Raw genomic sequence first — 24,726 nt, 5'->3', positions numbered from 1 at the left:
AACAATCAAAATGAAAAACGGGATCTTGGTTCAGGTATACAATATTTATAAACCGTCAAAATTCAATAGAAAGTCGCGTGTCTTCTTGTATTCTATTAACTGCTCAAGTTTACAGCACGGACGATTTAATACCGTGTATTTCACGTATTAACCATGGGTTTCAAAATATCAAAAATCGACATTTCTGCTCTCATTCCCACTAAAAAAAAAAAAAACAATGATAACACACCAATAGTATAAAAAAAAACTAGTGCTCCATTTAAAATTGTATTGATTCAAATTATAAAATAATGTAAAAGCGCCCACAACTGGTTTAAAATAGTACTAAAAGAAATAATAAAGCCTAAAATACAGACAGTATACCAGATAATTACAACGATGTTCTACATCATACATGTACGATTAATGACCAAATTTGTGACAGACGCTTCAACGACGTTTAACTTCGGCCCATCCTTCGTCTTCCTCCGACTGGGTGGGTGGGGTTACATTTTGCTTTTTTTTTTCTTAATGTATATAGTCATCTTTTCACAACAAGAAATTTAAAACATGGTTAAAATGGTACATTTTTGCAAGGAAATATGGATTTTGCAACCATGGGGCGAAGCCTAATTGCAAAATCGATATTTCCTTAGACAAATTTTCCATTTTAAACATCTTTTAAGTTTCTTGTTGGGAAAAGAAGTCTACATATGTTAAAACAAAAAGGCAAAATGTAGGCCCGCCCGCCCACCCACCCTACCTCAATTGTGATGATTTTTTTATTCGCCTAGAACGAAGGGGGCGGAGTTTAACTGCAAAACACTTATTTTTTAACAAATTAAAAACATGTTTTTGAATATCGTATTGTTCAAAGAAAACTATGTATATTAAGAAAAAAAGGCAAAATATAAACCCGCCCACCCACCCCATCTCAATTGTGATGACTTTTTTTATTTTTAGAAACCTTAAAACACGTTTAAATTGGTAAATTTTTGTAAGGAAATATGGATTTTGCAGATAGGCTCCGCCCTTAGGTTTGCCAAAAAATGAAAACTTCATTACTACTTAGATCAGGGCAGGTATGGGCGAGGCTTAATCTTTGGCTTTCATTTTTTCTTAATATACTTAGTAGTATTTTTTGAATAACACGATACTCAAAAACATATCTTACATGGTAATTTCTTAAAGATAAATAATAAGAATTTTGGAGTTAAATTCCACTCGTTTGGCTCTCGACGGTTAAAAAAAAAACAATCACAATTGAGATCGGGCGGGTGGGCGGGGCTTATATTTTGCCTTTTTTTTGACATATGTAGTTGTCTTTTCAGAACAAGAATCTTAAACATGTTTAAAATGGTAAATTCTAGTAGACAAATATGGATCTTGCAATTAAGCCCCGCCCTTCACGATAACACGATCAATTCTATAAGTTATACAGTCAACACAAATGCAATATTTGTCGCTAGATTGTCCTGGAAAAGACTTATTACTTTGTAAAATTTTGAAATGACGTCATCAAATTTTTGATGGGGATGGAGATATAAATTTTGACCAGTCAAAGTAATCAGTTCAATAATTTGGGTGACATCTGTCCAGTTAAATCTTTAAAAAACAGAAGAAGGAAATGGGGAGGGATAATACATGAAATTAAACAATTGCCAAAATTACCTCTTGGAGTACTTGGTCAGCAGCTACTGATTTCTCAGAAACAATCAACAGGAAAAACGGGATCTTGGTTCAGGTGTGCAATATTTATAAACCAATAGAAAGTCGCGTGTTTTCTTGTATTTTATCAACTGTACACCACGGACGATTTAATACCGTATATGTCACGTATTAACCATGGGTTTCAAAATATCAAAAATCGACATTTCTGCTCTCATTTACACTAAAAAAAAAAAGCCAATGATAATACACCAATACTATAAAAAAAAAAAACTAGTGTTCCATTTAAAATTTTATTGATTCAAATTATAAAATAATGTAAAAGCGCCCACAACTGCTTTAAAATAGTACTAAAAGAAATAATAAAGCCTGAAATACAGACAGTATACCAGATAATTACAACGATGTTCTACATCATACATGTACGAATAATGACCAAATTTGTGACAGACGCTTCAACGACGTTTAACTTCGGCCCATCCTTCGTCTTCCTCCGACTGGGTTTGCTCACGTGCTAGAACACAAACCACATTTATAAAACAAAAACTCTCCTATTTCCCCCTGACATCAAACTTCCACAAAGCCTAACAGTTTATCCTTACGTTTTTCCTTCTGAGGTGGAGGAGGTCTCCTCTCCTCTGCAGCCTTCCTCGGAGGTTCCTCCCTCCTTCCGAACGACCTCCACGAATCCGACTGTCCCTCTCTGCCTCCAGTTCTCGGGGGTTGCGGACGCCGTGGCGGCTCATCATCGGTCCTTCTGCTCCTCCACGAACCCATATCGCGATCCCCTCCCCGACGCTCGTCTCTGTCTCCGCCCCTGCGGTCTCTATCATCTCTATCTCCGCCCCTGCGGTCTCTATCTTCTCTATCTCCGCCTCTGCGATCATCCCTGTCTCCACCCCTGCGTTCCCGATCGTCTCTGTCGCCTCTGCGGTCGTCTCTGTCTCCTCTGCGGTCGTCTCTGTCGCCCCCACGACGATCCCTATCCTCTCTATCCCGGTCCCTGTCCCCGCCGCGCCTGTCTCTATCTTCTCTGCGGTCGCGGTCGTCCCTACTGAACCTATCGCGATCGCGATCGCCTCTCTCGAAGCCACGCCCTATTTCCCTACGCTCCCGATCTTCGCGACGTTCTGGTTCGCGCTCCTCGCGGGGCTCATCAGGTTCGCTCCGCCTCCAAGCGTCAGCGGGTTTAGGGGAATCTTCCGGGTTTCCACGCATGTTGCCTATAAAAATCGAAAGTCCAATTTATTCGCTTTTCAGGGATGTGAAAGTATGAAAGGTTTTGACAAGTCAGTGCGGCAAAAAGCAACTTTTTCTCTCGATGTCCAAAAAGTTATCAACGAGCATTTTTGTTTAACTTTTTATCACTGGTTGAATTTTCACGTTGTCCGTTTTGTTTAAAAATGAAGTATGTTTTTTGAAAGTTGGTTAATTTATGTATAAAAAAATACGACACGTGCTCAAACAAAACCCCCATGAACTTTGCCGCTACTTACCAAAATTCATTTTAATTTCCTCTTTAATTTTTCATTACTTGAATACATTTGCCTTTAATCCGCGTTCTTCCCTCTATATTTATAACACTCGTCCACTTAGTTTACCAAGTAATAAACACGTCAATTTTGAGATCATAGGTTATTTTTTGTTTCCTTTGATCAGCGTGAAGAAAATTTTATAACCTCAGACTATTAAAAAAAGCACATAAACAACACTTTACCTCTCGCAAAATCGGAGCCAACTGCGCGGATTTTTAATATCGAACAAAAAAATCTTACGTGGCCTCCAAGCTTCGACTTTCTTCGGCTCGTCGGGCTTTTCCGAACGCCTCCACGAATCCCCTCCATCCCGTTGCTTCGGCGGTCCCTCTCGCTCTGCCACCTTGTTGCGCCAAGACGGATCTTTCGGTTTGTCCCTCGTCGACTTTTCGCTTTCCTCGGCCAACCGTTTCTCGATTTCTTCCAGCCTCTGCCTCTGCTTGGCCCCTGTTCTGTCCAACATCTCCTGCTGTTCGCGCTGCTTCTTCTCCCTGTCTTCGCGTTCTTGGCGTTCTTTTTCTTCGCGCTCTTTGCGCGCCATCTCCTCCAAGCGAACTCTCTCTTCCTCTTCCTTCCTCTTCTGTTCCGCCATCTTCCTCTCTTCTTCTTCCTCCTTTTCCTTGATGTAGCGCGTGCGACGTTCCTCTTTACGCTTGAGTTTGCGGTCGAGCAAGCGTTTCTGTTTCTCTTCGTTCAAATTCTTCTCGAATTCTTTGAGTTTGTCTTCGTAGACGATATTGCGTTCTTTCTTGAGTTTTTCTAAGAAAGCGTCTTTGTCGGGTTTCATTCGAGTGAGGCGGTCTCGCGTGGCCACGGATAATTTACGTTCTTCGATAGCGGCTGCTATGCGTTCGCGTTCTTGCTGCTCCCAGAAGGCTTGGTCTTGGAGCTGACGCTCCTTCATGCTAGCTTGAAGCAGAGGAATTTCCTCCAAGCGTTTAGCGCGCTCAAAGTAGTCGACTTTTTTCTCTTGGGATTTGAGTTTGGCTTGGAGCTCGCGACGTTCTTTTTGAAGTTCTTCGGCTTCTTTGGCGGCGATTTGGTCAGCGTCTAGTTTCTTGATGTCCTAGAAAAATCAAGTATTATTTGACTCACTCAATCGTCAAACGAACTTACATCTTCGTCTAATTTCTTGAGGATCTTCTGTCCATGACCGGTTTGACTGATCTGGTGTAGTTTCTCTTTCAAATGTCGGTCTTTAATTTGCTGAATTTCGTTTTGGGCTCTCTTCTTCTCTCTCTCTTCGCGTTCATGTTCGAGACGTTTCTGCTCAGCTAGAGCTTGCTGTCTAGCTAATTCCTCAAGTCGTCGTTGTTCTTCTTCCTCCCGTACTGTATTAAGACGTTCAATGTATTCCTTCCTGTCTTCAATAATCTTATGACGTTGAAGAATTTTTTCGTGCTCTTGTGCTTTAGTGTCATGGTAGTTCTTCACCATGATGCTTCTGATCTTCTCCCTTTCCGATTTCTTCTTATTCGGGTTAATTATGTTAATGCCTTGGTTCAAAACCGTCGACATATTGACAAGCTGATTTCTAACTTGTTCACTAGGCATGACTTGCAAAGTCGGACCTTCTGGTTTATCTTCCCTCTGACTTTCACTCAAGTCCATACCAAAGTGAACGCAATGTTTCCCGTGGTCTATTCTAATCTGCATATCATTGTGGCGTACACAATCCACCAGAAGTCTCTCTAAATGAAACGCATCTGTGAATTTCGCCAACTCAATCAACCTCGCAAACTCTATAGTTTGATAAACTTGTGCAACCTGGCGCACCAAACGGACCAAAGTCACGTCTTGTAACGCCGGTATGTACTGTTGCAAGAGATTCTCTTCAGCTTGTAACGACTGAATCACTGTATAAACTCTCGCACAGAGAAGCAAAGGATGAAAATCGACTTCCAACCAATTGTAAAGATCTTGAAGTTGTGGCGAAGCCAAACTCACCACGTTCACTCTAACCAAATCTTTTAACAAACTAGCTCTGGTTGGTGGTTGGAAGAGACCCAAAAGGACGGCTAACCGCTGCGCTTTTTCCAAGGGGGATTTGTCGGTTTCGATGAAGCGGTCGAATTCGGGGTGAGCGGATGGTAGAGGAATTGAAAGAGTGGCTATTAAGACGCGGCAAGCCATTCTACAAAAACAAAAATATAGAGACGATTTTGGCTAAGAGGATTAACATACCTCTGTAATTCTTCTTGCGTGATGTTCTTTTTCATTTCTTTCGATAATTGGAAAAGTTTGAAAAGGGCGGCCGCGTGGAAGAGGTAGTTCCCAGCTTTCCAGAAAACCATGGCGAGTTTTTGGTAGTAGTTGGCCATGGTTTTGGGAACGGGCATTTTCTTAGACATATTCATGAGGTTGTGGATATCCTCGATGGCTTTGTATGCTTCCTATAATGCGGGGTGAACATTTAAGTTTTTATAAAGACAACTAGATGGATTTATAAACTTGCCGCTGACGTTGACGTTGCCGTTGAATGTTGAGGTGACGTTTGAGATTTGAAAGTAATTCAATTACAAGTAATTCAATTCCTTGTCAAGTAATGAGTAATTACTTTCCAAAAAACGTACCGAGTAATTGCAACGAATTACTTTTTTTGAGTAATTCAGTCACTTTTACAATTACTTTTAATCCAAATACTCAAAAATATTGTTTTGTTTTTGTCTAAGAATCGTTTACCTGACCTGTAGAGATTATTATACCTAGTCCGTCCCCACAAAGAGAAGCTTAACCCAGTAGGGACTTAAAATCTAAAACGAGTTTAGCACAGAATTTGTTAAGAAACCAGGTAACTATAATATATATGAGCTCTTTATCATTTTAAGGGTGAGCTAAAGCATATTACAGCATAAGGAAATACATATAAACTTCTGTCCAAGTTTTTGCCAAAAGTATACGTCCGATTGTAATAAACTTCATACCGTTGAAATGGGCGTAAAAAAAAAAACTACGACGGGTTAAAATTGTGATGAGTATGAGATTATCTGGTTTTCGCTATTTATGGATCAATTTTAAATTTTCAATAAGGTACATTAATAGAAATTGTATTAAAAAATCCATTACGCTTTACAGAAATAAAATATCTTAATAAATATCTGAGTAAACAGGGGCAGAATATTTAAAATTTGTGGTCAAACGAACTTTAGCCATTTTTCTGGTTCACTCAAAGCTATAACAGGTAACCAATAGAGCCCGTCCTTTTAAAATTCCTCATAATCCGACAAGCATTTTTTTTTAATCATTCGTTGTCAAACCGAGGGACGGAGCCAAATTGCAAAATCGATATTTCCTTATCATTGGCGGCTCGTCAGATGAGGCAAGTGAGGCGGCGCCTCACAGCATAATATCTTGAACAGATTGACTTAATTTATAATTAAAAAAGAGTTTTCAATGCATTAGTTACGAAAATATGTTGAAATGAGAAATCTGTACATGATTTTTTATTTTTTACGCATCCTGCTGACATTTTCCGTTGAATACCGTACGATTTATGCCCCTAGTTCTTTAACTGAAGCGGCCAGAACGTCGGTTCACTTGAACTAGCGAAGCCCAATCACAGACACGGATTTCGATGGCTCAGCTCCTATACTCCTATGCATGCGTTCGCTCGGAACTGAGGCGATATCTTCGGTGCTTCTCGGCCAATTTCGGCGTACTCATTAAACCATTTTTCCATTTATTTTACAGAACGGTAGGGTTGAGGGGTACGTGGGTAATTAGCATGAACATGAATAAAAACCCACGTGTTGGTGTTTTGTGTTATTGTCTCTTTCATAGGTACAGGTGAGTGAAAAATGAATCCCGAGTACGACATCGTCATGTTGCTTCTTGTAACGCCGTTTTCACGGCGAACCGAGTTAGAACGTCGGCAAATTTTGCTAAATATCGAGCAGTCACAACCGTTAATTCATTTAACTTCCATTGATAAGCGACAGAATCGTCAGTACTCCAAGTCATTTAAATCAACTTGGTACCTACGAAACATATAAATGGCTCTGCCGCAATATTTACACAACATCCCGGGATATAACGATTTAAAGAATTTCATCCGAAGTGCAAAGTTCCATGAAAGTTCCAAAGTACACATTAAAAATTTCATGGGCTTAAAACGTTTAGAAAAGAACACAACAACTATTCCCGAATTCCTCCAAGAAAGTGCTACTTTCAACAAAATTTTGACTTGTAAAAACATTGTTTATTCAATGTGTTATGGGTGTTCTTATTATTATTATTATTATTAGGACCTACCACTGACCCGGGAATGACCGGTATTCAGGCAAGACTTCTATCATTACTAACTAGTAAGACCAAGTAATATTACTATTATTGTCAAACTTCTATCATCGCCTCACCACATCAGACAGTCACGAGCCGCCACTGTTCCTTATACCATTATGTTCTTAAGTAATCGTGTTGTACAAAGAAATCTAAATGTAATAATTAAAAAAGAAAACCAAAAGAGAATCAACATTTCAAGTTTTCGATTTTTTGATGTTTCAATTTTTCAACTTACCGGAAGATTTTTGTATTCGGATTTTCGACTTTTGTTTTTTATGTTCGATTTTCCAACTTTTCCTTTCTCAATTTTTTTATTTCTCCAGTTTTCGAATATTCAGTTTTTTAAACATTCGAGTTTTCAAATTTTTTGATTTAACTACTTTCTGCTACTTTCTGGAAGATTTTTCTTTTTTCGATTTTCCGCTATTCGATTTTTCTTTACCGATTTTCAAATATTCAGTCTTTTTTTCTTTTCGATGTCTTGATTTTACAATTTTTCCTTTTTTGATTTTCGATTTTTCAATTTTTCCACTTTGCGTAAAATTTTGGTATTTTTTCAATTTTTCGATTTATAGTTTTTGATTTTTTGATCGAATTTTCAATCTTTTTACTTTCCGATTTCTCGATTTATCAATTTTTTGATTTTTCAAATTTCTGGAAGATTTTTCACAACAAGAAACTTAAAACATGGTTAAAACGGTCCATTTTTGGAAGGAAATATGGATTTTGCAATTAAGGGGCGGAGCCTAATTCCAAAATTGATATTTCCTTATACAAATTTTCCATTTTAAACATGTTTTAAGTTTCATGTTGTGAAAAGAAGTCTATGCATATTAAAACAATAGGCAAAATGTAAGGCCCGCCCACCCACCCTATCTCAATTGTAATGATTTTTTTAACTGCAAAATCCTTATTTCTTTACAAGAAATTAAAAACATGTTTTTAAGTATCGTGTTGTTCAAAGAATACTATGTTAAGAAAAAAAAAAGGCAAAATATAAACCCCGCCCACCCACCCCATCTCAATTGCGATGATTTTTTTATAGTTAGAAACTTAAAACACGTTCAAAAAAGTAAATCGTTGTAAGGAAATATGGATTTTGCAAATAGGCTCCGCCCTTAGGTTTGCCAACAAATGAAAACTTCATTACTACTTAGATCAGGGCAGGTATGGGTGAGGCTTAATCTTTGGCTTTCATTTTTTCTTAATATACTTATTAGTATTTTTTTAATAACACGATACTCAAAAACTTGTAGAGAAATAAATAAGGATTTTGCAGTTAAATTCTGCTCATTTGGCTCTCGACAATAAAAAAAAAATCATTACAATTGAGATAGGGTGGGCGGGCGGGGCTTATATTTTGCCTATTTTATTGACATACGTAGTCGTCTTTTCAGAACAACCTTGAAACATTTTTAAAATGGTAGATTCTTGTAGACAAATATGGATCTTACAATTAAGCCCCACTCTTCCTTCGATCTGATAACCAATGAAAAATTCATCACAATTGAGGATTGAGATCGGGGCGGACATGGGTGGGACTTAATCTTTGGTTTAATTTTTTTCTTAATATATATATATATAATATTCTTTGAACAACACTATACTCAAAAACATATTTTCAATTTCTCGTAGAGAAGAAATAAGGATTTTGCATTTAAGCTCCGCCCCCTTGGCTCACGACGAATAAAAAAAAATCATTACAATTGAGTTAGGGCGGGTGGGTGGGGCTACATTTTACCTTATTTTTCTTAACATGTGTAGACTTATTTCGGCAACAAGAAACTTAAAACATGTTTAAAATGGTAAATTTGTATAGGGAAATATCGATTTTGTTTTCATTGTGTAACACCATTACTTAAGAACTTATTTCACATGGTAATTTCTCGTAGAAAAATACGGATTTTACAATTAAGCTCTGCCCCTCGACTCACGATGAATAAAAAAATCATCAGAATTGAGATAGGGGTGGGCGGGGCTTATATTTTGCCTTTTCTTCCTTAATATACATAGTCATCTTTTCACAATAAGAAACTTAAAACATGGTTAAAATGGTAAATTTTTGCAAGGAAATATGGATTTTGCAATAATTATGGGGCGTAGCCTAATTGCAAAATCAATATTTCCTTATACAAATTTTCCATTCTAAAAATGTTTTAAGTTTCTTGTTGTGAAAAGACAACTACGCATGTTAAGAAAAAAGGCAAAATGTAAGCCCACCCGCCCACCCACCCAATCTCAATTGTGATAACTTTTTTTTATTCGTCGAGAACCAAGGGAGTGGAGCTTAACAGCAAAATATCTGTTTCTTTACAGGAAAAAACATGTTTTTGAGTATCGTGTTGTTCAAAGAATACGATGTATATTAAGAAGAAAAGGCGTAATATAAACCCCGCCCACCCACCCCATCTCAATTGTGATGATTTTTTTATTCTTAGAAACTTGAAACAGGTTTCAAATGGTAAATTTTTGTAAGAAAATATGGATTTTGCAATTAGGCTCCGCCCCTAAGTCTGCTAACAAATGAAAACTGCATTACTATTTAGATCAGGGCAGGTATGGGTGGGGTTTAATCTTTGGCTTTAATTTTTTCTTAATATGGATAGTTTTTTTGAATAACACGATACTCAAAAATATGTCTTACATGGTAATTTCTTGTGGAGAAATAATAAGGGTTTTGCAATTAAATTCCACTTTTCTGGGCATGCGTAGTCATCTTTTCAGAACAAGAACCTTTAACCATGTTTAAAATGGTAAATTCTTGTACACAAATATGGATCTTGTAATTAAGCCCCGCCTTTCGATCTGGCAACGAATGAAAAATTCATCACACTTGAGAATTGAGATCGGGGCGGGTATGGGTGGGGCCTAATCTTTTGGCTCACGACGAATAAAAAAATATCATGACGATTGAGATAAGGCGGGTAGGTGGGGCTACATTTTGCCTTTTTTTTCTCTTAATATGTGTAGGCTTTTGTAGTAATCAGCTTAAATCCTCCACTTTTCTTCTACCAGCCCCTTAAATGCGGCAAAAATTGAACATCAAAATTACTATCAACGGCAACTTGGCAACGGAATTTATAAATGACAAACAATTTTCAGCTCTAAAAGCAACCTCAGCGCAACGTCAACAGCAAGTTAATAAATCCCACTTAAGTATATATGAAAATGACGTTTCGACGTCGTATTTTCCGCTTTGGGGACAGATGGCGCCACAAAAAAAAATCTCTTCTTTCCAATCGCGTGTTTCAGATAAAAGCACATTAAATTATTGTCTTATTATTGGAAAAGAGATGTTATTAATCGAATATTGAATTTTTTGTTAATATGTGTAGTTGCAATTTGTTTTTTTTTAGGTGTCACTTTTTTCATATTTACAATTTTAATTTCAGAACTTATTACCTCCAAAGTAACTTCAAAGTGACAAAAATTAAAATATTTAATTAACTTAACATATTTATGACTATTCCAGAATCATGAATTAAAACCTATAACCTTACCTGCCACAACTCCATCTGTATAGCAAAATCTAACTGATGTAACCTTGTCTCCAAATTTAGCTGCTGGGTTTCAGGCTTTGACATAGAAACATTGGCCACCTGCGCCGGCAGTTTACAAATATCCTCCAAATGCTTCCTCAACTTGTCACATAGTTTTCTGAATTCAGTTTTCCTATTATACTTAAGACAAAACTGGAACGCCATCCTCGCAATATCGTGATACAGATTTTCGACATGCGCGTTCGTCCTAAGCAACTCCAAACATTGACAATATGACTCCCACAAGAACTTAACCCATGGTGTTAAAATGGTGCGATCGGAGCGATCCTGGGCGTCTTCACCAGAAACAGCACTGTGAAGACAAGTTCAACATTGTGACAAAACACGCGCTAAAAATAGTTACCTTAATAGAATGCTTTCTGGGGTGGCCAAATTGTCAAGGTCGTCAATATCAATCACGGCTTGCGCCGACTGTTCCCTCGCGTTTTCGGTTTTTTCCTCAGCCATACGTAAATATCCTCGGATAACATTTTCTAAAGAGCCTACATTTACAGACTGGAACATGTTCCTGTACTGGAAGAGCCCCTCTTTCGCGATGTGGGACTTCTTGAGTTCCACGCACAGATCTAGATATTTGAACATGATGGGTTCGAGAACGGACTCGGACCAGTTGTAGGCCCATTTTTTGTTTCGGAAAACCTCTTGTAAGGTGTCTAACGCTCGTGCTGGTTTTCCAACTTCGATAAATTCTGGAAGAGACGCAATTCATGGATCATTGTTATATAAATAATTGGGACATGTGGTTCATTCCACGACATATGTGTTGGTGGGTTTACGTACCGTTGGCTCTTTTTAGAGCGTTTTCGGGTCTCTGACCGTAACGTGCCATTTTGAATCACTTTTTTTATTCACTTAATTCACATTTAAATTGTTTTAATGAAGAAATAAGCGGATTTTGTGGAAACGTCAAAATCTTCCACAACGCACCTGCAAAATGGCGGCCGGAAATGGGGAATGGGGAGGGTTTTGACAGATGACGGCGACGGCGTGACTGGCGCTGGTGGTTTTTGCAACAGTTATGTTATTAATAACAACATCGCTTTGTTAATTATACGTTTACCAGTAACTTCACATTTTATGTAAAAAAAAACTTCTGTCTAGTTTACAAATTGCAAGTTATGGTATGCAACTCATATTACACTGGTGTTGTAGGTGTTGCCTATCTAAACGTGTTTTGTCGTACACATATACAGAATGATTCACCACAAGTGACAATCTCTAGAGAATAGAGAAGAGTATAGAAATCATTGATTACGGTTTGGGATCGATGCCTCTGACCAAGGCGATCGAGCTCACCTCAGTTACGTTGTGTTGCGAGCGTTACGAGGCTACAACTTTAAAAAACAACAAATTTGAAAGCATTAACGAGACAATTTAAATCCCTCTATCATAATAACAGTATTGCAGCTGATCGATGAATTTCAACTCGTTAGTTTTGTTACTGTTGATTAAAAGAAGTGCTAAGTTGAGAACAAATTAGAATTTGTTTGCATGCGATTTTCTTATTAAAGTACTCCGTTTCGTGTCGTGTTTCAAAATTAAAACTTCGTCTGTAAATTCCCCTGAATCACAATGTAAATATAATTAACTAATATAATATAAAATAACTATTATCTGTTTATCAGTTGAGTGTCTTGTGTTGGGTGGAGTTGATACGTGTTACACGAAGAATATGAGCAACGCAGCTTATAAGGGCTACGTAGGGCCACGTTACAGCACACAATCTGCTGTGTTAGGTAAATTTTGAAGACTCTGCGTTGATAAAACGTTTGTATTGTGTAGTCTGTTTGCTTTTTAAGCGAGGTAATAAATAATTGCACTCTAAAAATAAACGCAACTGAACGCAACGTGTTTGTTTAAATCAAAACTACACCGACGACTGCATTTTATTTAATTTTTTTCCTGTTGTATTTTAGACTATTATTGGAGGGACTATGTGGGTGTAATACCCCCAGATGCTATTCCGGGGGGTTGTGATATTCGCAACACAACAACTTACATAGGTCAGGGTCTTTATTATGATTATGACTATGAGGATGACGTTGGACTTTTGATAGGATCAGTTTATCCAGGGACAAATAAGATAAAAGTGGCATGTAATGCTTACGTTTACTCTGTAAAAGTGGGTCTGAAGGTAGGTTTTGTAAAATTCGCTCCATCGATATTAAGTGGATGATTTTAGATTTTGTGTAGTAGAAATCTGAATTGTTTTACTTGGACAAAAACTGATCGAAAATCGTTACATTCAGCGATGATTGGAAAACAGCTAGTTTTTGGAGGTTGTAAAGGTGACAAAATAATAAATATTGGAAGGGTTGCGTATCAAGGAGAAATTATTGTTGGTTCTGTATTGGGATATGAAGCAGAAAATGCGCAGTTATGTTTTGCCCATGAGGATAAAGAAATTGTTGTTAATTCGTACGAAGTGTTAACTTACAATAAAGCCTAGAAATTAATTTCTTTTATGTGAGTTTTTAATTAACCGAGTGGCTATAGCGCCTGCCACCATCGGTACGGAGCGCTCCGTTCGGGAATTTTTACTTTACAAAAGTGACGAAATTGACTATAGTAAAAAAAAACGTGTACATCTTGTTTTAATTATGACACAAGAACACAAGTCTCAATTACAATGCACAAATAGACTCATTTTGAAATTACTCTGATCTAGTTTGTGAAGATATAACTTTGTTATATTTGATTTTGTGTGCTTACGTCAATTGACAAAACTGTTGGGTTTAAGTTCGGATTTTTAGTTACCACATAGGGATCTCCGCTGTGTTGCCAACATAAATCAACAGGTGGCATGTGAGCAGATAGTAAATGACATTCGATAAAACCTCCCATGCTTAAGCTGTCTTTGGATAAATTGGCCACAAGCAGAAAGTGTACACTGGAAAAATGAAACTAGTAAATATTTCATCAGAAAAACGAGAGACACGAAAATTTAAGAATATATTTAAAACCTTCGTAAATAAATTATGAATATCGTCCGGAAAATTAAGCTAAAAAAGTCTTAAACTTCGTAATTAACTTAAAAAGCAACTCAGAATTACTGTTCGAAGTTTATTTAGTTCCACGATACAACGAAGTTTAATAGGTCATATATTCATTACACTGGGGGAAGTCTGTGCATCATTGAGCGTATATTGGGTTCGACGTTGTCATATTATATTGACATTCGAATTAGGACTGAGTTCAGCGATGCATAATCAACTCCAAACGTATTTTTTTAACATTAAATTAAATTACACGCAATTAGAAAAAAGAGGAAAAAAGGCGCCAAGAAGTAGATTTATTATTTTTTTTAGTGAAACACGCTATATATTTTGACATATTTTGATTGACCTCTTCTTAGTGTTTACAAACACAGGTTATTTCTGCAATTTTGTTAATTGTTAAATAAAATTGTTAATAGGATTAACCCTTCAAATTATATGAAAATTTTTTTTACTGCTGTCCCTTACCCTTCAGATAACCACACCATTTCGCTGATGCCCTTTCCTGCACACTTCTAACAGAATAAAGCTGAAGAAAGAAATTTAAAATGCGATTGTTGTCCATATGAAGCTAAATTATTAAGAACAAATTTGTTGTTATTTAAAAATGTGAGTTTAAAGACTGTTCGTGTTTAGTGTCTGTGGGTCATTCATTTTTATATTCGATTTTCTTAGATTTCTTAGGTTTTTTTTTTATTTATTCAGTTTTTTAGATTTTTCGGAAATTTTTTTGAAATCTTGCAGATGTTTTAAATTTATGGTAAGCATAATATATTGTTAATCAAAATATAATTGCTTATCGTCTCCAAAAAATTAATGACGTCATCTCAAAATATTGCTGAATATATCCTATCTTAAATGTGCAAAATATGATGAATACGATACTTGTGATTTATTTTTAATATATAATTAATATTTTTTAAATTTGCTTATACAGGGTATCTCTGAAAAATTAATGACTGGGTTGTTAAAAAATAAATATCCAACCAAATTTAGGAATTTAACTCGTTCCTATGGAAAAATGCAATTTAACACCTTTTAAATTTAATAAGTTTTTACAAGTTGAATAGAGGCAAAGTCAGTCTTATCTTAGCAAGTGCTAGCCCCGCCCACCCGCGGCGTACTTTCTCAGAGTTTATGTCATTTGCCAAAATAAGTTTTACCTTTGTAAGTTCTAGCCCCGCCCACCCGCCCTCTATTTTCTCAGAAGATATGGAATTTGCCAAAATAACACTTATGTTAGCAAGTACTAGCCCCGCCCACACGCCCTCTATTTTTTCAAAAGTTATGGTGTTTGCCAAAATCACTCTTATCTGAGCAAGTACTAGCCCCGCCCACCCGCTCCTATTTTCCCACAGGATATGTCAATTGCCAAAATAAGACTTATCCTAGCAAGTAATAAAGGGCGAGTGAGGCGGGGCTAGTTCTTGCTAACATAAGTCTTATTTTTTCAAATGACATATCCTCTGAGAAAATAGGGGGAGGGTGGGCGGGGCTTGTACTTGGTAAGATAAGAGTGATTTTTGCAAATGACATACCTTGTAAGAAAGTAAAGGGTGGGTGGGCGGAGCTAGTACTTGTTAACATAAGTCTTATTTTGGCAAATTACATATCCTCTGAGAAAATAGTGGGAGGGTGGGTGGGGCTAGTAATTGTTAAGGTGTGACTGATTTTGGCAAATAACATATCTTCTAAGACAGTAAAGGGTGGGTGGGCGGGGCTAGCACTTGCTAAGTAAGTCTTATTTTAGCAAATGAAAATAGGGAGAGGATGGGCGGGATTTGTTCTTGGTAAAATAAGACTGGTTTTGGCAAATCACAATCCTCTGAGAAAACAGGGGGCGGGTGGGCGGGGCTAGTATTCAATGATATAAAACTGATTTCTCAGACAATATGTCATTTTTCCCCTTTTGAGTATTATGCATTATTTATTTATTTTTGTTTACTTGTATTTTTTTTTTATATATGGTACTCAATAAATTTATTATTATTATTATTATTATTTGCTAAAATAAGACTTATGTTAGCAAGTACTAGCCCCGCCCACCCACCCTCTCTTTTTTAGAAGGTATGTCATTTGGCAAAATCAGTCTTATCTTACCAAGTACTGTATATTTATTGTAGTGTATTACTGGTTGCCAACTTTCAAATATTCACACATTTCATATGTTTGCAACAATTAAATTCCTAAAATTCATAATATATAGGAGTACATCCTACATCATTGTTTCTGTGTTTTTTTTTTTCATCAGAAACATATTGAATGGTTTTAATTTAAAATAAATCAACGTATAAAAACAATGTTTTTGTGATTTTTCCATTGTTGTGTTCGGGGTTTTTCGTCGAAATAAACAAGACCTTTCACAGTAAATTTATTAAATAAAATTCGATAAACTAGCATACATTTACAGGACGACCGAAATATAGAGTCAATGAGAAATTTAAATACCGTAGTCCAAATAAACTATTGTTTTACAAAGTGAAAAATATATATTACAAAAGGCACTCGAATAAACGAACTCTTTTAAATTGCATAAATTACTTAAGGACAAACGCCCTCTCCCACCACCACTATGCAAGCAAATTAAGTATTGTTACGAAATAAACCCATACGCCGCCCTGGTACGACGCCTATGGGTTTTCTACTATGTGCGGAGATGATGGGTGACTCATCATCGGTGACGGCGACCGGACGGCGTTCGCATAAAGAGAAGTCTGAAGCGGGTTAACGGAAGTCTCGATTGCGGGGTCCAGAAAAACCTCGAAGCGGCGTTCGCCCGCCATCCAGAGGAACGTATGGGTTGAGTTTTACCCACACCGATATTTTAGCACCCATCAATGTAACAGTATAATTAGATGGATTTAAAAAAGTATAAGTACACCATAATGAGAATAACTTTTGATACATAATTGTGAAACAGCTGATACCTTGGTGTGTGAATTATTGAATATATCGTTCAGAATGTTTTTAGATAAAGTAGGCCATGTAAGTCTAGTAATTCGGTTGGCAACCAATTTCGTACATGGAAAGATCCCTAATGACAAATAAAATTTCACACTTTATATTTTCCATTCAAATAAGTACGATTCAAAGCACTGAACTAAACAATTTTTAAAAATAATATTAATTGTTATTATTGTTGTGTATTATAATAAGCATAGTCAATTTCATCAATTTAATTTGGAAAATTTCATTTTTGAAAAAGTCGTCTGAGAATTTTCAAAAAATGAAGAGATATACATATATCTTGACGTGCTGATGCCAAAAATATAACGTGCTTAGGGTCACGCAGTAATATTTTCGAAATATTCTGAGTGATTTTCGAATTTTTTGAAATACTTATTTAAAAATTGCGAAATTTCAGCGTGGGATTCCGGAAAACGGTTAGAGTTATCGAAAAAATGAGACCGGAAGTGGCTGAAATCTACAAGAAAATGTGTTCAGTAAAATTTCGAAAATCGTCGAAAATGGGAAAATTTCATTTTTGAAAAAGTTAGCTAAAAATTCTCAAAACATTCAGGGTTATAAATCTTGACGTGTTGATTCTAAATATACAGCGTGTTTAGGGTCACGGAACAATAGTCTTGAAATATTCGGGGTGAAATTCGAATTTTTAAAATTTTTAAAAATTGCAATATTTATTGGGCGATTCTGGCAAAACGGTTGGAATTATCGAAGAAATGAGGTCGGAAGTGATTTCTGCGGCTCGAAATCTACAAGAAAATATATATTTAGCTATATAGCTAATTACATTTTCTTGTAGATTTCAAATATTTGAAAATCATCGAAAATGGGTCGAAATTTTCATACATAGTGGAAGATTTTACTTTTTGTGAAAAAGTTGTCTAAAAATCCTCAAAAGATAATAAATGTCATGACTAAAAACATCCTGAATAATGAGCCACTTGTTTTTTTTTTATATGAACACTTTTCATGTCCGTTTTTAAATTTTACTGGTACGACGATCATTTAGAAACTTAACATGAACGGTGAATTTACAAACAAAGAAACAAAAATTACACGCCTTTATTGAGGAGTCAATATTTTAAACATTTCTGTTTAGAAAATCATTATTAACAAACTGTTATTTCACTAGTTACTCTCGTTAAGGCGGACTGTAGTGTCGAATGCGATTGATTTTTCACATGTTTCAACTAGCACTGCTATCTACCATGGCACCATTGACATAATAATACTACGTATTGAACGAAGATTAGAAAAGAATATCACGGTGACGGGACCTAAAGCGAGAAATATATAGTCGATCAGCTGTTGTGCAGCAAAAGATTATCTGCGGCATTGTTTTTATAGCGATTTTTACCGTGTTTATTAAAAATTTAGTGTTGTTAAGTAAGTAAATTTATGTTAATAAATTCATTGACTAAGTAATTAAAATATAAAATGAAAGACATGGTCCATTCCTGTTGTGCGTACAATTGTATCCAAAGGTACAAAAAAGGAAGTGGGATTTCACTTCATTCGTGAGTATACAAAAGTGATCCAAGTCCAACCAGATTTTTAAATGAAAAATATTTTTTCAGTTTTTCAAAAGATTCCAAAAGATGAAAATTTAAGGGACCAATGGATTCTTGCTACGAAACGAGATAAATTTGTGCCCACGACACGCTCAAAATTATGTAGCAACCATTTGAAAAAATCAGATTTTGAATACAATTTTGGAAAGTTATCACTTATTAAAGACTGTGTTCCCTCAATTTTTAATTTTCCTCCGAATTTAAGGAAACATAAACTGCGAAAACGAAGACACATTATAAAGTAAGAATGTAAAGATTTACAAATGGTAGTGCTTGATGATTGTCCTTCGACACCTTCAGCTACAGAACTGAATGTAGAAGAGGCTGAAAATGTTACGTCGCATGGGTTAATGTCTGGCCGATCACCTGTTAGTCAACAAACTTTAAAACAGAATAAAATCCCTTGAAGACGTCATTCACCATCTGCAAGATTCCAAGCGAATTTCTGACAATTGTTACTCCGTTTTACAGGTTTGGTTGTTGGGTGCATGCCCATTACATACAATTTTTTTTTAAGTAAATTAGGGAACAGATTTCAATTGCTAGCATAATGAAGAAATAAATTTGACACAATTCACTAGCTGTTTGGAGAAATCAAAGCAACTTTTCTAATTTTCCTAGTAGTGGCTAAATTATAATTAAGTTTTTTTTAAGTTTATATGAACACAGCTGGTTTTTATAATGTCAAATTTATATAAATTTAGAATGTAAAAGCTTTTATTAATATGTTGAAACTTTTATTCAGTGGTAAATTTTTTCATTCATAAAATTATCTGTTACAAAGTAGTAAGTATATTTGCATGCAAACTTACATACCGCCGTTTCCAAAAAAAAATCCGGCAAATGACATTGATATGAAACTCATATTCCCATTGCTTTTCATTGATCTATGAGAACCTGATTTGCTCATCTTGCCCGAAACTTTTTGGAAACGACTATAGGAGTACCTATAGTTCAGTTCTTCCTTTTCTTTTGCTTTTTTTTTGATTAATTTATATCTTTTGGCAACATCAGAATTTATATTTATTTCAGAATACGGGAGATTTCTTTTACTAGCTGTTGTGTTACGAATAACGAACTGTAGTTAGAAATATGAGAAATTCGAGGGCAACGGAATATCCGGAAGAACTGCGAATACTCGCTTCAACGTTAAATTTTTATCCAAGTTCGACCTATGACAATGTTCACAAAACATTTGCAAAATGCCTTCCACATTCCAAGGTACATTAGGAAGTCACTTCGTGCCATTGAAATTAAGGTAAAAGAATGTAGAAAAGAAGACTTGCCCGGAAAGCGAGAGGCGTGGGGTTCGATTCCCACCGAGGCAACAACATTTTTCTTTGCTTACCTGCAGTTTAAACGCAGAAGAGAAAGCAAATTTGGTGAAAGGATGTCTAATAATGCTAAATAATATTGGAGTGACAGTAACATCTTTAATTTTCGATGGTGCGGCAGTTAATCTTTCCATTGCAAGAATTTTAGGAGTTAATTTTGCTTGTGCTGATAATCTGGTTACAGATTTTTTGCATCCTACAACTAGGGATTGCATTTTTGTCATGCTTGATGTCTGTCATATGATAAAATTAATCAGAAATACTTTGGGGGATTAGGGGATTTTGTATGATAAAAATGAACATGGTATTAACTGGAGTTTTTTTTATACAACTTGTTGAACTACAAGAAAATGCTGGTTGCACGCTGCCTTTTAAAATCCAAATTTGTAAAATTAGCATAGAGTCTGTCAATAAATTTAATACATTGTTTGCGCGGTGGGCAACTATTATCTGTTTATCAAAGTATTATCATTATCACTTATCAGTTGTGAGTGTCGTGTGTTGGGTAGAGTTGATGCGAAGAATATGAGATGAGCGGCCCAAGCACAGCTGCTGTATTAGGTAAATGTGTAAGACGTCTTAACGATTGTTTAAGTATATTATGCGCTTTAAGCGTAGGTAGTAATCAGACCTAACACATAAACGTAACTGAACGCAGTATTTCCTACTGCATTTTGATAACGATTTTTGATCAACTGAATTTTTTTCGTGTTGCATTTTAGATTATTATTGGAGGGACTATGTGGGTATAATACCTCCCGATGCTGTTCCCGGTGGCCGCGATGTTAGCAATAAAACAACATACATAGGTCAGGCCCATTATTACAAAGCTGGACTTTTGATAGGATCAGTTTATCCAGGGAAACCTGATATAAATATGGCGTGTTATGGTTACGTTAAGTCTGCAAAAGTTGGTGTGAAGGTAGGTTTTGGAAAATTAGCTCCATTGATATTAAGTGGATGATTTTAGATTTTGTGTAGTAGAAATCTGAATTATTTTACTTGGACACAAACTGATCGAAAATCGTTACATTCAGCGATGATTGGAAAACAGTTAGTTTTTGGAGGTTGTAAAGATGACAAAATAATAAATATTGGAAGGGTTGCGTATCAAGGAGAAATTATTGTTGGTTCTGTATTGGGATATGAAGCAGAAAATGCGCAGTTATGTTTTGCCCATGAGGATAAAGAAATTGTTGTTAATTCGTACGAAGTGTTAACTTACAATAAAGCCTAGAAATGAATTTCTTTTAGGTGAGTTGTTAATTAACCGAATAGCTATATATTTATTGTAGTGTATTACTGGTTGCCAACTTTCAAATATTCACACATTTCATATGTTTGCAACAATTAAATTCCTAAAATTCATAATATATAGGAGTACATCCTACATCATTGTTTCTGTGTTTTTTTTTTTCATCAGAAACATATTGAATGGTTTTAATTTAAAATAAATCAACATATAAAAACAATGTTTTTGTGTTTTTTCTATTGTTGTCGGGGTTTTTCGTCGAAATAAACAAGACCTTTCACAGTAAATTTATTAAATAAAATTCGATAACTAGCATACATTTACAGGACGACCTAAATATGGAGTCAATGAGAAATTTAAATACCGTAGTCCAAATAAACTATTGTTTTACAAAGTGAAAAATATATATTACAAAAGGCACTCGAATAAACGAATTCTTTTAAATTGCATAAATTACTTAAGGACTAACGCCCGCTCGCACCACCACGATGCAAGCAGATTAAGTATAATGAGATGCATTTAAAAAAGTCGAACTACACCATAATGAGAATAATTTAATATAAAACACTGAAAGTACCATTTAAAACACCTAAATGCGCAGTATATAAACGTTTCGCTACTCTAATATAACACTACATCTTGTTTAAAATATAAAAATTTATAACAACTATAAATATGAAATAAAATAAAAATCAACATTCGATACAGAGTATCCTAAATATTTTATATAAGTACAGATCACACGGTCAAATTTCAAATCGAATAGACGATTATTTACAATTTAATAACATTATTGTCGGTTCACTCCAACATCATGCAATGAAGCCAAGTTGCATAAATAAATAAAACACAACGACGTTTTAGTAGCATCAACTGTATTGTTGCAACATTATCTTAAGTAATTGACGCTTTTAGTTCCATCTTTTTATTGTCTTGTCCTAAACTGTTTGATCGTGTGAACATCAATGAAATACAGACAGACACTATTATTGTCGTAAATCGTATATGGATATGTGTGATACCTATCGTGAACACCATCAATTTAAAATGTTAATAAATGTTACAAAATAACTGTTATTGTCAGCGAAAACAGCCTTAGAATTAGCTCACTATATATATTACAAATATTCAGAAATTATTGTCAATTTTGTGCACATCATATTCTTAGCTTAGGTATATCATTATTGTCACTTACTTTGTATATTTTAGGTATAGTACTAAATTGACTTTAATAAATTGAAATTAAAGTCACAATAAGCGAGGTTCCTCGGAACGGTTTCAGTTGAGCTCTTCCGGAAACAAACTGATATTTTGGCGAGGAGCGGCATCAGACACGAAATATGCATTGTTTATAACCAGCCTGTGATGACACTCAGGCCGATTGATAAAGTTAAGACTTTTCTACGTATCTACGTTTCTAATAATTAACATCTCAAGACTTCTACTTTTTTCTACTACGAAACAAAAACACAAAAAACTCTACTCATAATTCAACCAATTCAACGTCGCTAACCTACTTTCAACCAAACTCTCTCTACAAAGTCTTTGATATGTTTGCACGATAATTTTCTTGGTTCCTCTTGTCGTGGATGCCTGATGCCTCCAAACGTAAAACGATATGGGCTCGATATGTGCGATGTAAGAATTAGCTGGACTATTTCGATTTCGGGTTGAAATGTTGCGAGGAACCTCGTGACACATCGACAGATATGAAAAATTGTACCACAAAAGAGCGTTATTTTTAGCTGATATGGACGCTTTAGAGAGATAAAGTTATTGTCTCGTCACAGAAATCATCAGTCAATATCATATAAAATTATTGTCAGGTTTCTCATTAAAACGTTAGAAAATACGGCCACGTGTATGTATTGTGAGGGCTGAAACCGTCAAAAGACATATGGCTGCAACTGCGATGATTGATACGCTTCTAGAAGGTGCCTCGCCATTGCTCGGCAACGCTCCTGGATTGACTACGTGGATTTTCCATCCTAAATTGTTGTGCGTATAACACTGCAAAGAAAACGTAATCAGAACAATAACACTACATGTTTTTAAAGAGGCAAGTAAATCGTAGTGAAGCGACCTTTTCTGAGGAAAAAATTAATATTTTTAAAATTGTTTATTATCCTGGCGCATCCACCAATTTGTCTCGTAATATGGATTAAATACTTCCGAAAATAAATAATCATAAAAGTTTAATTTTATGTTTGTAATTGTGGTACGAACGTCCACATCTTACCTGATAATAGAGCAAATCCGGTGCCTCCATGGGCACCGTCCAGTTGAGAACTCCCGGTTCACCTTGATCACACTCCAACCTCAACGTCTTCATGTACTCTTCGAACGTTTCCGACTCCAGAGCCTTGTCGACGTTCTTGTGAGCCCATTCACAGTACCGCCCGTAGGCTGTAGGATAGGGATAATGATCCCGATCGTACTCGACCCCAGCAAAGACCTTCTGCTCCTTTTGCTGTTCTTCAGTTTTCTGCCCAAACCCTCCTTCAGAGGAATCCGTGATATAGAAAGGATGGTACCTGGCAGGATTGCTGTTGTCACTGCCTCCTTCAACAATGAAGGTATAACTCTGCCCCCTTTCCACCGTTATTTCGGGAATGAGGAGATCGTTGATGTACCAGGCGATTCCCCAAGAAGGGTGTTTGGTGAGGGCGGTGTAGCCTCGTTTGCCGCCGGTCGGCCCGATTTTTGCCGTGAAGGTGTTCTCACCTGAATTGGATTGAAAATCGGTGATTAGAAAATTTTTTTTTCAAACCAAATCGTCGACGACATATTTTTTAGTAGCGTAACTTTGATACATAATTGTAAAACAACTGATACGTTGGTGTGGGAATTTAGAAAGATGCGGGCTTGTCGACACTCGAGTTGGTTTTTCCCATACGGGTTTGTACATATCGGTCAGGAGGTTTTAAGATAAAGGTAGACCATGTAAATCTAGAATATAATTTGTATTTTCCTTTTCAATAAGTTCCAATCAAAGCACTAAAGTAAATAGTTACTATTATTTCAGTTTTGAATAAACATAGTCAATATAGTCAAATTTAAAATTCACATTTGAGTAAGCACTGATCCGAAAAAATAATGTGGTACTGGTTCAGGAGTAAAACTTTAGAAATATTTGGTTTTGTAGTAATTTTTTTTCAAAAATCTTAAGAATTACTCGTAATTTATTCGGAGTTTTTGAACAAATTGTAGAAGTTTTTGAAGAAATGAGGTCTAAACTAACTTCTCGAGGTCGAAATAAAAAAAAAACGTTTTAGGTAATTTTTGGCTGTGGTCCAAAAAAATGTAAAATTTTCGTATATCCCAGATTTTTTTAAAATTTTTTTTATTGCTTTCCTATAAAAGATTCTCTAGGAAAAAGTCAAAATTAGCCCCGCCCACCCACCCAGTCTTTCATTGTTTTTCTCCTGAAATAAGAAATAAATCTTATAGCAAATAGTACAACAAAAGAAGTTACGATTAGAACTTTTTTGTTACTTTTTTTCAGCGTAGGTTCTTTTAATTCCCAATCCCACTATACAGAAGAAAAAATAATTAACCCCGCCCACCCACCCGCCTCTATTTTAGT

At 35.8% G+C, this 24,726-nt stretch overlaps 4 protein-coding genes across 4 annotated transcripts in view; 2 read left to right on the top strand and 2 right to left on the bottom strand.

Moving 5' to 3' along the window:
• Positions 1–1,926: 1,926 nt before the first annotated feature.
• On the bottom strand, positions 1,927–11,984 carry LOC135140107 (eukaryotic translation initiation factor 3 subunit A). Its single transcript, XM_064070525.1, has 8 exons — positions 11,804–11,984; positions 11,367–11,712; positions 10,964–11,315; positions 5,367–5,575; positions 4,299–5,316; positions 3,423–4,248; positions 2,250–2,870; positions 1,927–2,161 (listed from the first exon to the last, which is right to left on the bottom strand). The coding sequence occupies exons 1-8, from the start codon at positions 11,850–11,852 to the stop codon at positions 2,103–2,105; spliced, it is 3,480 nt and encodes a 1,159-aa protein (XP_063926595.1). The 5' UTR covers positions 11,853–11,984; the 3' UTR covers positions 1,927–2,102.
• A 585-nt stretch (positions 11,985–12,569) lies between these two features.
• On the top strand, positions 12,570–13,488 carry LOC135134735 (uncharacterized). The gene is made up of 4 exons (XM_064063533.1): positions 12,570–12,597; positions 12,649–12,759; positions 12,940–13,157; positions 13,206–13,488. Exons 2-4 carry the CDS (start codon positions 12,696–12,698, stop codon positions 13,470–13,472), a joined length of 549 nt encoding a protein of 182 aa, XP_063919603.1. The 5' UTR covers positions 12,570–12,597; positions 12,649–12,695; the 3' UTR covers positions 13,473–13,488.
• A 6,856-nt stretch (positions 13,489–20,344) lies between these two features.
• On the top strand, positions 20,345–21,141 carry LOC135140099 (uncharacterized). Its single transcript, XM_064070513.1, has 3 exons — positions 20,345–20,449; positions 20,611–20,810; positions 20,859–21,141. The coding sequence occupies exons 1-3, from the start codon at positions 20,419–20,421 to the stop codon at positions 21,123–21,125; spliced, it is 498 nt and encodes a 165-aa protein (XP_063926583.1). The 5' UTR covers positions 20,345–20,418; the 3' UTR covers positions 21,126–21,141.
• Positions 21,142–21,415: 274 nt separating this feature from the next.
• The window catches only part of LOC135140063 (uncharacterized protein), a 61,371-nt gene continuing 58,060 nt past the window's right edge, over positions 21,416–24,726 (bottom strand). The window contains exons 7-8 of the mRNA XM_064070466.1: positions 23,380–23,864; positions 21,416–23,150 (exon numbers count right to left, since the gene is read on the bottom strand). Of these exons, the coding sequence (XP_063926536.1) occupies positions 22,983–23,150; positions 23,380–23,864 (653 nt within the window). The 3' untranslated portion in view covers positions 21,416–22,982. The remainder of the gene's footprint in view (positions 23,151–23,379; positions 23,865–24,726) is intronic.

The sequence above is a fragment of the Zophobas morio genome, unplaced genomic scaffold (genome assembly GCF_036711695.1).
Source record: "Zophobas morio isolate AGI-343-1 ecotype UQ-CSIRO unplaced genomic scaffold, CSIRO_AGI_Zmor_V1 ptg000004l, whole genome shotgun sequence".
Classification (NCBI taxonomy): Eukaryota; Metazoa; Arthropoda; class Insecta; order Coleoptera; family Tenebrionidae; genus Zophobas; species Zophobas morio.
Note: the sequence above shows the minus strand (reverse complement) of the source record. Positions and strands in the feature narration are given on the sequence as shown.